The 16234-nt window shown below is 44.2% G+C and overlaps 1 protein-coding gene across 4 annotated transcripts in view; it reads left to right on the top strand.

The window, feature by feature from the left end:
- The window catches only part of dok6 (docking protein 6), a 506642-nt gene that overhangs the window by 373868 nt on the left and 116540 nt on the right, over positions 1–16234 (top strand). For all 4 annotated transcript variants that reach the window (XR_010975088.1, XR_010975089.1, XM_068032346.1 and 1 more), the window contains exon 5: positions 14556–14745. Coding sequence is in view for 2 of the 4 variants with exons in the window: in XM_068032346.1 (XP_067888447.1) it covers positions 14556–14745 (190 nt within the window). In the remaining 2 variants the exon portion in view is untranslated. The remainder of the gene's footprint in view (positions 1–14555; positions 14746–16234) is intronic.

The following is a 16234-nucleotide window of genomic DNA, read 5'->3' as shown; positions in this document are numbered from 1 at the left end:
GCCGGTAGACCCATTGTTTCAGCATGTTCCTGCCCCACTGAACTTATTTCCTCCTATCTTGGTTCTATTTTCCTCCCCTTGTCCAGTCTCTTCCCACCTACATCCATGACTCTTCCGATGCCCTACGTTATTTCGACAATTTCCAGTTTCCTGGCCCTAAACATCTCCTCTTCACTATGGACGTCCAGTCTCTCTACACCTCCATCCCCCACCAGGACTGTTTGAGGACTCTCTGCTTTTTCCTTGAACAGAGGTCCAACCAGTCCCCATCCACCACCACCCTCCTCTGCCTGGCTGAACTTGTTCTCACATTGAACAACTTCTCCTTCCTTCTTCAACTCCACTCACTTCCTCCAAATAAAAGGTGTTGCTATGGGTACCCATATGGGTCCTAGTCTTGTTCTGGGGTATATGGAACATTCCTTGTTCCAATCCTACTCAGGACCCCTCCCCCAACTTTTTTTCTGGTACACTGGTGACTGTATCGGTGCCATTTCCTGCTCTCGGCCCGAACTGGAAAACTTCATCAACTTTGCTTCCAATTTCCACCCTTCTCTCACCTTTACATGGTCCATCTCCGACAGTTCCCTTCCCTTCCTCGACCTCTCTGTCTCCATCTCTGGGGATAGGCTGTCCACTAGTACTTATTATAAGGCCACTGTCTCCCACAGCTACCTCGACTACACTTGCTCACACCCTGCCTCCTGTAAGGACTCCATTCCTTTCTTCCAGTTTCTCCATCTCTGATGCATCTGTTCTAATGATGCAACCTTCCACAACAGCGCCTCTGATATGTTTTCCTTTCTCCTCAACCAAGAATTCCCCCGCACTGTGGTTGACAGGGCCCTTAACCTTGTCCGGCCCATTTCCCGCACTTCTGCCCTCACCCCTTCCCCTCCCTCCGAAAACCGTGACAGGGTTCCCCTTGTCCTCATTTTCCACCACACCAGCCTACACATCCAAAGGATCATCCTCTGCCATTTCCCCCACCTCCAGCATGATGCCAGCACCATATTCCCCTCCCCTGTCAGCTTTCCAAAGGGACCATCCCCTCTGTGACACCCTGGTCCACTCCTCCATCACCCACGACACCTCGTTCCCTTCCCATGCAATCACAGGAGGTGTAATACCTGCCCTTTTACATCCTCTCTCCTCATCATCCATGGCCCCAAGCACTGCTTTCAGGTGAAGCAGCGATTTACTTGTACTTTTTTCAATGTAGTATACTGTATTCGCTGCTCACAATGTGGTCTCCTCTGCATTGGTGAGACCAAATGTAGATTTGCAGAACACCTCCGCTCAGTTCAATAGCATGATCCTCAGCTTCTGGTTTCTTGCCATTTTAATTCACCCCCTTGTTCTCATGCTCACATTTCTGTCCTCGGCCTGCTGCAGTGTTCCAGTGAACATCAACGCAAGCTGGAGGAACAGCACCTCATCTTCCGATTAGGCACACTACAGCCTTTTGGACTCAGTATTGAGTTCAACAATTTATTTTTTAGTTATTTAATAAATACAACCATTTGCATTCTATTCCATCTGTCATTTAATCTCTCCCCCCTCTGTCCTATCATAGACCTTCACTCTTGTTCTTCTTCCTCCCTCCCCCCTTTCATTTGCTCAAAGACTGTTACATTTCTAACCTTTGCCAGTTCTGATGAAGGGTCACAGACCTGAAACGTTAACTCTGTTTCTCTCTCCACAGATGCTGCCAGACCTGCTGAGTATTTCCAACACTTTCAGTTCTCATTTCAGTGCTCCAGCATCTGCAGTATTTTGCTCAGATGAACTGGTTGTTCATTTTGTGGCTGTTTTTGGGGTTTTGATGTGTGAAAAATGGCCACCATGTTTGCCTGGATAACAATTGCTCCACTTCAAAGTAATTCAACATATGTTTTGGAATATTTCTGAGATATAAAAGGTGTTATATAAATGTTGGCCTTTCTTTTTCCTTTATTCCCTCGCATTGACATCACCTTCTTTGATGGGACCATAACTTTTCAGTGAAAATATGAACTTAGAAATAATGTTAATTATGTATTTATGGTATGGCAGTCACAAGAGGCAGTCTTCACATCTCTGCTTGTGTCTGTTGGTCTTTAAGCCAGCAAGTTGTGAAAATCAAATCAAAGACACTTCTCAGTGAGCTGGCAATTACAAGTTGCCGCTGTCATGAGAGATTTATTGCAATTCTGCCATTCTTCCAATTTTGATGCTGCAGGGTGTTTCAAAATTGGCCAATTTGGCATCTCTCCAGACCAAGCTATAAAGTGCCATGGGTCTTTTTTAAACTCTGTGACACGTATGCCGACAAGGCTAGCTTTAGCAATCAAGGCAACACAATGCGAGCCCCAACTGTTGCAGCAGTCTTACCGATACTGCCCTACATTCTCATGTCAGCACTGGCACAGTTTGTCCTGTTCTAAATGAATCTGTTTGTACAGAATCATAAAATAATGGAATGGTTACAGCGCAGACGGAGGCTATTCGACCTGTCATGTCTGTGCCTGCTCTCTGCAAGAGCAACTCACCTAGTCACACACCCCTGCCATTTCTCTGTAGACCTGCAAATTATTTCTCTTCAGATAATTATCCAATTTTCTTTGAAAGCCATGATTGAGCCTGCCTCCACCGCACTCTCAGGCAGTGCATTCCAGATCCTAACCACTCACTGCGTAAAAAAATTTTTCCTCATGTCGCCTTTGCTTCTTTTGCCAATCACCTTGAATCAGTGTCCTCTGGTTCTCGATCCTTCTGCCAATGGGAACACTTTATCCCTATCTGCTCAGTCCAGACCCCTCATCATTTTGAACACCTCTCTCAAATCGCTTCTCAACCTTCTCTTTTCTGAGAACAGCCCCAGCTTCTCCAATCTATCCACGTAACTGAAGTTCCTCATTCCTGGAACTATTCTTATGAATATTTTCTGCACTCTCTGTAAGGCTTTCACATCCTTCCAAAAGTGTGGTTCCCAGAACTGGACACAATACTCCAGTTGAGATCGAACCAGTGTTTTATACAGATTTATCAAAATAGGATGCCCTTTTTCTCTGCCTTGTTGAACTAGTTCATCTAATAAGATTCCACTGTATGACAATATTCTTTCATTAATTACCTTCTACTGAATCTCAACTAATTGCTTCCTGCTTCAGTTCTTGAACAACACTAGAAAGCTTTCACAGGAAATAAATTAGGAAGAATAAAAAATGTGGAATTTTCAGCACATCTGGTGCAAAATAACAAACAATGGGCAAATTCTGGTACATTTGCATTCCAATTAAAATGTTATGATATAGGCTATTTTGGGAAGCCTGGATTGGCACTGTTTAAACTAGAATGGCTAGTTACAGGTTTCAAATGGAAGTGTGTTGTTTGAACTGGTGTTCCACAGTCAGGTCATTAGCATAGCTTCAGTTGCAGCTTTAACAAAGTCCAAGGAGCACATCGCTGGTGGGAGCGGAAAATTGAGCATCTGTCAAATTTAAAGGGAAGGGTACAATTAAAGGGGAATGTCAGAATAAAAGAACAAAAATTCTGAAAAGGTTCAGAAGGCATTTCCATCTGTTTTCAGCTTGTGCCAGTGTTGAAGGGCGAAGGGATAATGAAATTCCAGACACAAATAAACAGAAAAGAAACCCAAGATATAAACACAAGTCTACAGGCAAGTGACCCGACCCCTTGGTTGATGATTGTTGAAATGGAGGTGGTGCTCCATGAGTTGGTTGTGTGGAAGATGACCCTTAATGCCACTGCGTGCCATCGCCCCCATGTCACAATTGTAGTAGGCCTGGGAAGGAGGCCCAGTCGAGGTTCAAACCACAGCTGACCATTACTGACACTGGCTGTACCAGTCCTATGCTGCATGGCAGCTGCTTGCAGCAGATGGCACAGCTCTCCATCTGGCTTTCTACGAACGTGGACCATGTAAAGGCAGTTCCCCATAGTCAGTGCCACGTAAGTGTTTCAGAGCCACGAGATATGGTTGGTGAAATTTTGGCAGATGTGACCAATCATAATGACCTGGCATACCTCTTTCATGCAGTGCTACTGAAAGCACAACATATGGTGCTTCCAAAGAATCATCAAGATTATAGTTTGTCAGGTGTTCACATGTCTTAGTGTTTTCCCATCAGGGTTTTGGTTCTTTTGACCTCCATCATTCAAACTACTCAATTAGGTCAGCCTTACTCCCTACCCTTTGGAAACTACACTGTGGAACAAAGAAAGAGAAGTTCCAGAGGGACTGAACATCTGCTCACTTTCTACAATAGCTACCCAATTCACAATGCTACAATGGATGTTCAGCAGTGGAAAATCTAGGCTAAGTGCTTTTACTTATTCTGCACTCCCACTTACTGAGATGTACCTCACTTATGGTGCACTGTGAGAAGAGGGGATGCAAAAAAGGCTTAAAGGCAGCACTCAGACACTGAAGATACTTTGCATTTCATATCGGGTGTTCAGGGGGACTGGGTTTTGAAAATAGATAGTAGTTTTTATTAGAGAACCTTTCTTTTTTCATACAATGAAGGAAATAGAAAGATGCTTAAACTGTGTCAAACATGATCATTTCATCAGCGTCCCCCGTTTAGAATTCAGCTTTTCAGGAAACCACGGCAAAGAGCACATCATCTTCTGACTTTGTGCTTCGGGCTAGGAACCTTGCCGACTAGAAATGCACTTTGGAACTTTGAGCTCTTTCTGACCATAATTTTCTGACTATTTAAATTAATACGTGCTGTCAGCAGACAAAGCTCTCACCAAAAGTGCAAAATAAGAAAAGTATCCCACGATATAGATTCCGTTCTTCAAGATGGTGAGAGTCACTGGAATGATGACCCCAGTATTTACAGGGGGAGCGAGAAGGGAACAGGGAAGCTTGTCTGCGGCTGGGAAACCTGGAAATAGTGGGAAGGCAGGAATCCTGTCAAATTTAGTGGCAGTATTTATGAGAAATATTTATACTCCAGTTCCCACCCAGCAACCGGTCAGATTGACGGTTGGTCTACTGCCAGGCAGGAAAGCCTGCAGGAAAAGGTTGCAGGTGAAGACATCTAGGGATGGTCCCTGCCAAACAGAGAAGGTTGGGTGTTGCTGGGGTGGCTCGGAGTATGACAGCAAAGGGCGAGGGAGGGATTGTGGGGAAGAAATCGTGGGGTGGTGAGATCACGGAAGGGAGGGGTCTGATGATCATGGAGGGTTGACAAACCATGGCAAAGGAGAGATTGCGACAGAAGATTTGCTTAAGGGGGGAAGCACTCCTCTTCCTCCTGGCCCACAAGCAGTGCCAGAAAAGCACTTACCTGCTGGAACTGGCCACTTACACCTCCCTTCAGCTGCCAGGTTTCCCGAGCCCTGGGAAACCTAGCCTGCAGCTATTAAATGTAAATAACTCACAAAACTGGAGGAATGCAATCTCATTTACATATTAGCATTACTGACCCGCCTCTCCAGAGCAGATTACTTGGACACCCCCAAATCTGCTGCAGTTAAACCGGAAGGAGCCATTTTCATGATGGGTTGGAGTCGGGTTTCACTTTTTTTACCAATTTAACTCTGCCCAACCCTCTCCTATCCATTGTGAGGAGGGTGGAGGGGGAGTGGAGTTAAAAATATCCCCAATGCCTTAAGCTATTGCAAGGTCTGGTACAGGAACACCCATAAAAATACACCCCAAGAGAATGCAATTCATCCCTTAGTGTAGGAATGCCTACGGCTGAGGAATCTTTCCACTTATCAAAGACTCTTTACTGTCAGTTTTACAAAAAATATGTATTTAAATAACTGAGCACTACGTTTTATTTCTTATTCTGACAGACTTCTAACATGAATGTTTCAAGATGAGAGTTGTCTGGTTTGTTAAGTAGGAATTTATGAAACTGACAAGAATTATGCTTTGAAATAGGGGAATCTTCAGCTTTCAATAATGCATGAGAGGCATGTCAGCAATTCTAAGCCCATAAAGCTGTAAGCTTTATTGAAACCTAAAGATTTGTGTGCATTTAAAGTGGTAAATGACAGGGAGTAATATGTGGCTTGAGAGGTCAAAGACTATGGAATTAACTAAACTGTTGAAGTATTTGGCCATTACTACAGAAAAATATCTGTTGGATTTTAATTTAATTTATGCAGAATAAAGGCAATTTAATGATGCATTTTGTTTGGTTACTCCATGTAGACTTAATGAGGGTGTCAGTGTTTCTGCTTGAAAATCAAATGTCATTTTGGAGTCCACTAACAGCATCTTGCAACTCTATAGAAATACAAAGTACTGCAGAAAGATAATAAATACTGTCAAATGAGTGACAAGATGTAAATCAGTGGCACTAGGAAATGCTCTGCAGGTGACAAACTGAGCTTTAGTGCCTTGCAGAAAATTCTTTTCAAAGCCAGAAACAGTGATACTTTTCAATCTCCTGGGAGAAAAAAAGAGAATTGCCACATCCTTTGAAGCTGCTGCTGATTCTGGTAAGGGATTTTTTTTTTAATTTGCTTGTAGCAATATTCTTCAATAATGAATTTGGTAATCATATTCAGTGCATCCTTGCAAAGCACAGTGCAAAATATCCTGCATTTATAATTAATTACCATGCTAAGGTAAATAAATTGATGATTGGTTCCTTTTTCTGTAGAATTGTCTTATTATAAAATCCCTGAGTGGTTTTAATATTGAATTATATGTAGCTCAAAGCCTGGTAATGCAAATCTTTTTTATACCTCCACAGATAATCGTTCATGTGGTCTTTGGGGTCACTGCAAGATTCTAGCAGGCTATCAGAGTAGGAGGCCAATGAAGATGAATATCTCGGAAAGCATACACCAAACCCTGAGAAGAATAGCACAGAATGCAGGGTGCAGTCCTCAACAGCATCCGGAGAGCAGTGGAGGCAGGGTCATTGAATATTTTTAAGGCAGAGATAGACAGATTCTTGACAAACAAGGGAGTCAAAGGGTATCGGATGTGGGCAGGAAAGTGGAGTTGAGTCCACAAACAGATCAGCCATGATCATACAGAATAGCGGAGTGGGCTTGACAGGCCGAATCGCCTACTTCTGCTCCTAGTTTGTATGTTCGTAAATTCCTGCAAAGGCCAACTGTTGATAATTCTATGCAGGTCCCATAAACAATCAAGGGACACATAAACTAACTGACAGGTGCTGGCCTTCCAAGACCCCAACCATATATCAAGAGTACAATCAAGAAGCTTCAGCAGACTTTTGATATTGTCCATAACACTGTTTGGTTTGCTAATGCCCAATTGCACTTTGAGCTGACAATATTTTATAACATGATTTAGTTTGGATGCACCTATCTAGTACAAGAGGTTGGCTTGTACTTAATTCACCAAACTGGGAAGAAAACTGCAGCCTTTCTCCTTACAGCTACAGTGTAATGCTTTCTGTTGTAGGGTCCCCAGTCCTCTTGCTTTTGGCAGCAGTTTACCAAAATGGTCGATTCGTTTCCCAAGCACTGCTGCTGGCAACTCAGGAGAAATGGCCCTTGTATCCACGGTTCATGTGTACACAGTACTCTGGCTGTCAAGGCTGCAGCCAGTCTGCATTGTCTGGGCCCTGCTTGCTGAATCAGTGGAATTTACTTGGTGTTTCTCTTGCAATCAGTGCTGTAGACGCATCACAGAAGTAGTTTTTATATAAACGTTATTTATCCTTAAATCTTTCTATTTTGTTTCTTTCTTTGATTTGTAGATTGTGTTATTCATCTCGTTACAGAACAAAAGGTCAAATATTTTATTCAAAGTTTGATGCACTAAGATGCGTAACTAATGGAAATACCTTAACATTTGCAAAAAGAGGGCAAATGTCACCTGACCAAATGTCATGTGATTAAACACCATGCATAGTATCATTGGTGTCATGAGATCGGAAGCCATGTGATAAATGGCATGTGATAAAACTCCAGGAATGCGTCAAACCAGAGTTGCCTGCATTGTACTGTAGATTGGTTTGTGGGGCTCTGGGCCCAGCAATGAGCTCTTCCAACAAATTCAGTGTGAAACGATGGAAAGGATTTGACAGGTGATGGATCCACATAAAGCTCAGCAGCTACTCTTTTATAGAACGTGAACATGGAACAAATATACATGGTCATTGAACACTGATAATAGATAAACTTATTATATTCAATACGCAGTATGCCTTTGTTAATCTTTATATTGTTGAAATTAGAGAATAGAACGGACATTCAATGTCAAACATTGTAAATACATAGATTATTTTCTTGTAATGGTTATTGCAACAACAACTTGCTTTTATATAGCACCTACAGTTATTGTGTGGTTAGCTTCAACGTATAGTGATATATATGGTACTTGTATATTGTTAATTGAATACTCAATCACCCCTGATGGGGGTAAGCACATTGTACACTTCGCTTGTATTGCTTTCATTATTCTTTAATAGATGCAGGTCTGGAAATAAAGAAAATTGAGATATTGTGGAAAATGTGCCTGGCAGGAATGCCAGTTCTTATACATTCGCTGTTGACTCTTTATCATTCTTCAGCATCTCCGGGGTTCAGCATCCCTCTCCAGCTGAGCAAACCTTGGAGAGGAGTGTGCCCTCTGACATGGACTCTCCACAGCTGTCCCTGTCACCACTGTCTGTTCTTGCTCAGTTGTGCTGTGCAATTCATCAGATGACATCCCAACGAAGTGCTCATATCTGCACTGGTGCCTGGTTCACATGAGTCCTGTAGCAGTGCACCCTCAGAAGGAATCAGCTGAAAAAGACAAGGCTATTTTTCTTGTGATGCCTCTGGAGGGGAGAAGAGATGGATATGATTTTACATGGGAATATGCAGATATTGAAATCCACATGATTAAGATGCTGAATTCAAGTCAAAATGACTTCGTCTCGTAGGAGATGTGGGTAGGAGAGACCAGTTCTATAACCCTGCAGTTATGAAGTGCGAGTCTCTCCATCTCCGATGCTCAGCCTGCTCCATCTGTGGTGGTCCACCTCCAATCCTCTCCGTTGTATTTTGTGCTCTTTTCTGCTGAAAGGGGTACGACAGAGGTATAAGTGTCTGTAAGGCATGTGTGTATTCGATGGATACAGTGCCTATGGTGAGGGTGACAATCAGGCAGATGTAGCACGAGTGTCAGTGGAACGATTTGAGAATGTGTGTTGGGAATTGGGGGAAGTGGCTGAGGTGGGAACACATTACATAAGGATTGGTGTGAGTGGCAGTGGTGGATGGAGGAAGTAAGAGGTGAGAAAGTGCATTGAAATGGAAGGGTGGGTGCTGCTGAAACTTAAGTGGGTTTGAGGAACGATATGAATGGAGTATGACTGGCAAGACTCTGTGAGGGCTTACACTACAGCATGTAGGCCCACCTACAACTTTACTTACCTTTCCTGACCTGGTTAGATTTTTGAACCGCTTCTTACTCTGGATTCACGTGTTCATGACAACATTTCTGCTGCTCAGCCAAGCCACGCCTTAGTTATTGTGGCAGAAGTTCCTTTTGCCATCGTGAGGGCACCTCCTTCCTCACTCCAACTGTACCCAGCTGTACTTCTAGATTTGCCTCATGAAACATTGCACAGCTTTTGCCCTCCCTGATTCCATCTCGCAGCTTTCACTTCACTTAATACAATCCACACGGCTCCTCCAAATCTGTGTCTTCAAATAGTCAGATTGAAATCCCCTCATGCGAGTACGCATCACTCACGTGCGGTGGGAATGCGAAACCCGTAAGTAAAATCATAATGAGGCGTCCATGTTGAAATCAGGCATTTCTACGCCTTCCATGATCTTGCGCATTTATCACCTGCTATCGCCACCATCCCCCCCACCCCTGCCTGCACTAATCCCAATTCTATGTTAATATCGGGGCCTCCAACTCTATGTATCTTCTTGCACATACAAATTGAAAACCTGCAGAATGGTGCCTGTTCAGTCTCCTTGGCAACACTTATGGTTTCTGTATTGTGTTGCCCTCTGGGTACAGTGTTTTTGTATCCTCTGAATCTTGCTGAAAAGTAGAGAGTAAATGTAACAATGTGCTGGGAGTGTATATTAGGACATCATTGTGAGTATACCTGCAATATTTCTTATGTGCTTCCAGTGGGCAAGGCTCTCTGTCAGAAATCTACATTCATAAAATTTACCTTCGTATATTTGTGTAGTAATTGGGCTTAACTTCTGCCTATTGAAGCATTCAGATGATGTTCCCTGCAAAGATGTAATTGCAAACTTTTCATGAGTGTCCTTTCAGCATACTGGGCTACTGTAATCCAAATAAATTATTGAAGATATCACTAGGCAGTGATGTTGGAGAATTTCATTAGTATTCACAATGTGACCCAATAAAGAAACTGTAAGGACACCAATCCTCACAAGGCAAACCTCTTTAAACAGCGTTCAAACCACACGCAGCTTCCACAGTGCAGACTGCGACACCGACCACTCCCTGGTGTGCAGCAAGGTTAGACTCAGACCAAAGAAGCTGCATCACTCCAAGCAGAAGGGCCACCCGCGCATCAACACGAGCAGAATTTCTCATCCACAGCTGTTACAAAAATTTCTAAATTCACTTGCAACAGCCCTTCAAAACACTCCCACAGGGGATGCAAAGACCAAGTGGGCCCACATCAGAGACGCCATCTATGAGTCAGCTATGACCACCTATGGCAAATGTGTGAAGCGGAATGCAGACTGGTTTCAATCTCACTTTGAAGAGCTGGAACCTGTCATAGCCGCTAAGCGCATTGCACTGCTGAACTACAAGAAAGCCCCCAGCGAGTTAACATCCGTAGCTCTTAAAATAGCCAGAAGCGCTGCACAAAGAAAAGCCAGGCGCTGCACAAATGACTACTGGCAACACCTATGCAGTCATATTCAGCTGGCCTCCGACACCGGAAACATCAGAGCAATGTATGATGGCATTAAGAGAGTTTTTGGGCCAACCATCAAAAAGATCGCCCCCCTCAAATCTAAATCAGAGGACACAATCAATGACCAACGCAAGCAAATGGACCGCTGGGTTGAGCACTACCTAGAACTGTACTCCAGGGAGAATGTTGTCACTGAGACCGCCCTCAATGCAGCCCAGTCTCTGCCAGTCATGGATGAGCTGGACGGACAGCCAACAAAATTGGAACTCAGTGATGCCATTGACTCTCTAGCCAACGGAAAAGCCCCTGGGAAGGACGGCATTACCCCTGAAATAATTAAGAGTGCTAAGCCTGCTATACTCTCAGCACTCTACGAACTGCTTTGCCTGTGCTGGGATGAGGGAGCAGTACCTCAGGACATGCGCGATGCCAATATCATCACCCTCTATAAAAACAAAGGTGACCGCGGTGACTGCAACAACTACCATGGAATCTCCCTGCTCAGCATAGTGGGGAAAGTCTTCGCTCGAGTCGCTTTAAACAGGCTCCAGAAGCTGGCCGAGCGCGTCTACCCTGAGGCACAGTGTGGCTTTCGAGCAGAGAGATCGACCATTGACATGCTGTTCTCCCTTCGTCAGCTACAGGAGAAATGCTGCGAACAACAGATGCCCCTCTACGTTGCTTTCATTGATCTCACCAAAGCCTTTGACCTCATCAGCAGACGTGGTCGCTTCAGACTACTAGAAAAGATCGGATGTCCACCAAAGCTACTAAGTATCATCACCTCATTCCATGACAATATGAAAGGCACAATTCAGCATAGCGGCGCCTCATCAGACCCCTTTCCTATCCTGAGTGGCGTGAAATAGAGCTGTGTTCTCGCACCTACACTGTTTGGGATTTTCTTCTCCCTGCTGCTCTCACTTGCGTTCAAGTCTTCAGAAGAAGGAATTTTCCTCCATGCAAGGTCAGGTGGCAGGTTGTTCAACCTTGCCCATCTAAGAGCGAAGACCAAATTACGGAAAGTCCTCATCAGGGAACTCCTCTTTGCTGACGATGCTGCATTAACATCTCACACTGAAGAGTGTCTGCAGAATCTCATCGACAGGTTTGCGGCTGCCTGCAATGAATTTGGCCTGAGCATCAGCCTCAAGAAAACGAACATCATGGGACAGGATGTCAGTAATGCTCCATCCATCAATATCGGCGACCACGCTCTGGAAGTGGTTCAAGAGTTCACCTACCTAGGCTCAACTATCACCAGTAACCTGTCTCTCGATGCAGAAATCAACAAGCGCATGGGAAAGGCTTCCACTGCTATGTCCAGATTGGCCAAGAGAGTGTGGGAAAATGGCGCACTGACACGGAACACAAAAGGCCGCGTGTATCAAGCCTGTGTCCTCCGTACCTTGCTGTACGGCAGCGAGGCCTGGACAACGTATGTCAGCCAAGAGCGACGTCTCAATTCATTCCATCTTCGCTGCCTCCGGAGAATCCTTGGCATCAGGTGGCAGGACCGTATCTCCAACACAGAAGTCCTCGAGGCGGCCAACATCCCCAGCTTATACATCCTACTGAGTCAGCGGCGCTTGAGATGGCTTGGCCATGTGAGCCGCATGGAAGATGGCAGGATCCCCAAGGACACATTGTACAGTGAGCTCGCCACTGGTATCAGACCTACCGGCCGTCCATGTCTCCGCTTTAAAGACGTCTGCAAACGCGACATGAAGTCCTGTGACATTGATCACAAGTCGTGGGAGTCAGTTGCCAGCGATTGCCAGAGCTGGCGGGCAGCCATAAAGGCGAGGCTAAAGTGTGGCGAGTCGAAGAGACTTAGCAGTTGGAAGGAAAAAAGACAGAAGCGCAAGGGGAGAGCCAACTGCGAAACAGCCCTGACAACCAGTTTTATCTGCAGCACCTGTGGAAGAGTCTGTCACTCTAGTATTGGCCTTTGGCTGTGGCTCCACAAACCACTGACCACCTCCAGGCGCTTACCCATTGTTTCTCGAGACAAGGAGGCCAAAGAAGAGAAGAAGAAGGAGGTTTAAATATTTGTTTTATTAATGAAAATAGAGACATGTTGAAGCTTTTCATCTTGCACTCATCGGGACAATCCGCAAGAATACTAATGTAAGGGAAAGCAACAACTGTATACTGTATGAGAAGAAAGTGATGATTGGTTGGCAAATGAACTCTGATTGGTAGAGGTGTTGCCATGGAGAATGCAACTTGTTTCTATTTTCAGCAATACTCAAGTTCTGTACTCCCAAGCGACTATTTGTTTTATATTGGAGATTGCGTAACATTCTGTCTCTTTTGGTGAAAAGACTAAGAGATGCGATCCAATCCTTTAAAGTGCTGAGTTAATATACATGAAAGTAGGCTATTCAATTTGAACTGTATTCACATAACTACAAGACCCAGGTAGAAGGTTATCAGGCCTCAAATGAGAATGGAGATTAGCAGGATCTATGGAAGATCTGCAGCTGTGGCAATTATTAGAAGATGATGAAAAAATCTGTGAAGGGAGATTTAGCTCAGAAGGGATGACAAGCAGCAGTGAGCCAGTGGATCACTGCCCTCACCTGCCTCAAATCAGTACAAAATCAGACAGAAAGGGATCATTCAATCCCAGTAGGGTCTGCTCTAAGGTGATTGTCTAACAAAACAAGTTAAGCCAAATACTGTAATAGAACCTAGTTTTTAACCCCACATGTACTGCAATAGAAGCAGTTTTTGTGGTGCCTCTCCCTCCTGGTTCTAGTCATACAAGTTTAAAAGACAGCACTAGATATCCCCCAATGTTTTTTTCTCTTTTTGTTGCACGCTTGCTGCAGGTCCCTTCCTCTTCAACATCTGCATGCTTCCACGTGGTGTCATCACCCAGAGGCATGGGGTGAATTTTATGCAGGAGCAGGGGCTGGCGTCTATATTTAAAAATCTGCCATCCCTGCAAGCAGTGTATCCAGTTGCAGAGTTGCCCCCTTCCCCCCCTTTATCCATTAAAATGATGCAGAGTTGACCCCTTTCCCGCCTCAGTGGTGCCAGTTTCTCATGGACGGGAAAGTGAAGGCACGTGAGTGCCACATGTTGAGCTCAAGATTGGAAATGGATGATAAGATCACAGCAGATTGCATTCCAATGGATGTACAGAGGTACTTACCATATTTAAAGTAGGGTCCTGTCACAGAGCGGCGGAGATGCTGCCACGGAGCTTCACCGCCCCTGGGAAGATCAGAACCTGCAATCCCAGTGTCGGGTTCTATGGTGGCCACTACCCCTTCAATTCTCTGGCCCCCCACCCAAGCCACAAAACCCAATGTCAAGAGGAGAACAAGATCCGCCCCAATGTTTCTAACTGAGGAACACAACATAACTAGGGGCCATGTATATAACATAGTCACTAATATATTGAATAGGGCATGCAGGAGAAATTTCTTTGCACAGAGAGTGGTTACAATAAGGAAATTGTTACCACAAGGAACGGTTGAGATGACTAGCATAAATGTATTTAAGGGAAACAAAGTTATAACCACAAGGGAGAAAGCAGTAGAAGTTTATGTTGATGGAATTAGATGAAACAGGGTGGGAGGAGTCTCGTGTGGAGCATAAATACGACCTGTTGGATCAAACATTGTTTCTGTGCTGTAAATACGTTGTCTGAATATATAAATCTATTTTTTCTGTGTGTTTTAGAGCGTTTCAACGTATACTTGATGCCAACACCCAACTTGGACATTTATGGAGAATGCACCATGCAGATCACACATGAAAACATTTATCTGTGGGACATCCACAACCCCAGAGTGAAACTTGTTATGTGGCCGCTAAGCTCGCTCAGACGGTATGGAAGAGACTCAACTTGGTTTACGTTTGAGGCTGGCAGGTAACCATGTTATTGAGCTTCCTTTCAATATAACTGTAGTAATTAATGGTCACATGACAAGTTCATTAGTTTTAAGAGGCTGTTATCTGCTTCATCATCATCTTCTAATGAATTAATGACATCACTAGAACCTGCTAGTTAGAACAAATATTGACATATTTCCAGAATCTCCTCTGTCCTAACTTCCAAAAGGCAATGGCAACTACCTGAACAAAAGCCGAAAATATTATTGTATTAGTACACAGCAACAGAATTAAAATATCAGTCTGTCAACAAATACGGCAAATATGTGGAAATAAATTGCTGAGTTCATGTAAAAGGCAGGCTGTGCTGCCCACTATTTCCTGGGGATGTGCAGTTGTTAGGTAAAGCTTTTTGCCATTGGCGCAAATTCAAAATATTGGCCCTATCGTTTACATCTCAAGAACATGCCATTTAAAGAGAAGGCCCACCACCACTCCTCTCGGGGCAGCTAGGGTTAAACAATAAACCTGGTCTTGCCAGCATTACTCACATCCTCTGTACTGATATCAAAAAGTACAGAATTTCCAAGACACAATGTCTGGCACACTTGTCCCCCAAACAAACAGATATCTGACGGCCTCAATAAAATGCTGGCATAGAAGTTGGTTATGGCCTATTTATGGCACTAAGTGGGAGTCCCGAGCTCACCTGAAATTGGACCTCTGGGCTTATTTCAGTACATTGGGTAAGCTACCTCCTGAGGCAGGGCCTACAAGTTCATGCACAGGCAAAATTAAAAAGATGTTAATAGGACATATTGTTCTCATTTGTGTTTGGATGTTTAATATGTTCCTGGGCAGAATGCATTGAAGAAGATTAGACATAGACATAGAGAGATACAGCAACGAAACAGGCACTTCGGCCCACCGAGTCTGTGCTGACCAACAACCACCCATTTTATACTAATCCTATGTTAATCCCATATTCCCTACCATATCCCCACCATTCTCCTACCACTTACCTACACTAGGGGCAATTTACAATGGCCAATTTACCTATCAACCTGCAAGTCTTTGGCTGCGGGAGGAGCACCCGGTGGAAACCCACGCAGTCACAGGGAGAACTTGCAAACTCTGCACAGGCAGTACCCAGAACTGAACCCGGGTCACTGGAGCTGTGAGGCTGCAATGCTAACCACTGCGCCACTGTGCCGCCCCAAAGCATGGAGAATCTCACATCCGGAATGGAGCCCACCCGATTATCCATTCATTTAAATTAATAGACTGATTCTGTAATGCATGTGTGCAAAAGAGGTGAAGCAATGTATTGACAAATATATTGGGATAAATTTTCACCACATGGATGGTAATCTATCGGAGCAGATCGTCTGCCTGTTTTGGAAACCATCCAACTTTCATTGTATTGGCTTCAGTGCAATAAATATTGAGTGCGTTCTTTCATGGGCTGATTTGCTGCACAAGATTACTGCCCTATGATCAAGGTGAAAACATACTGTGTTATCTTT

Source organism: Heterodontus francisci, chromosome 5, assembly GCF_036365525.1.
Source record: "Heterodontus francisci isolate sHetFra1 chromosome 5, sHetFra1.hap1, whole genome shotgun sequence".
NCBI classification, from domain to species: Eukaryota; Metazoa; Chordata; class Chondrichthyes; order Heterodontiformes; family Heterodontidae; genus Heterodontus; species Heterodontus francisci.
The sequence above is the reverse complement of the archived record's forward strand: the minus strand, read 5'-3'. Positions and strand labels throughout refer to the sequence as shown.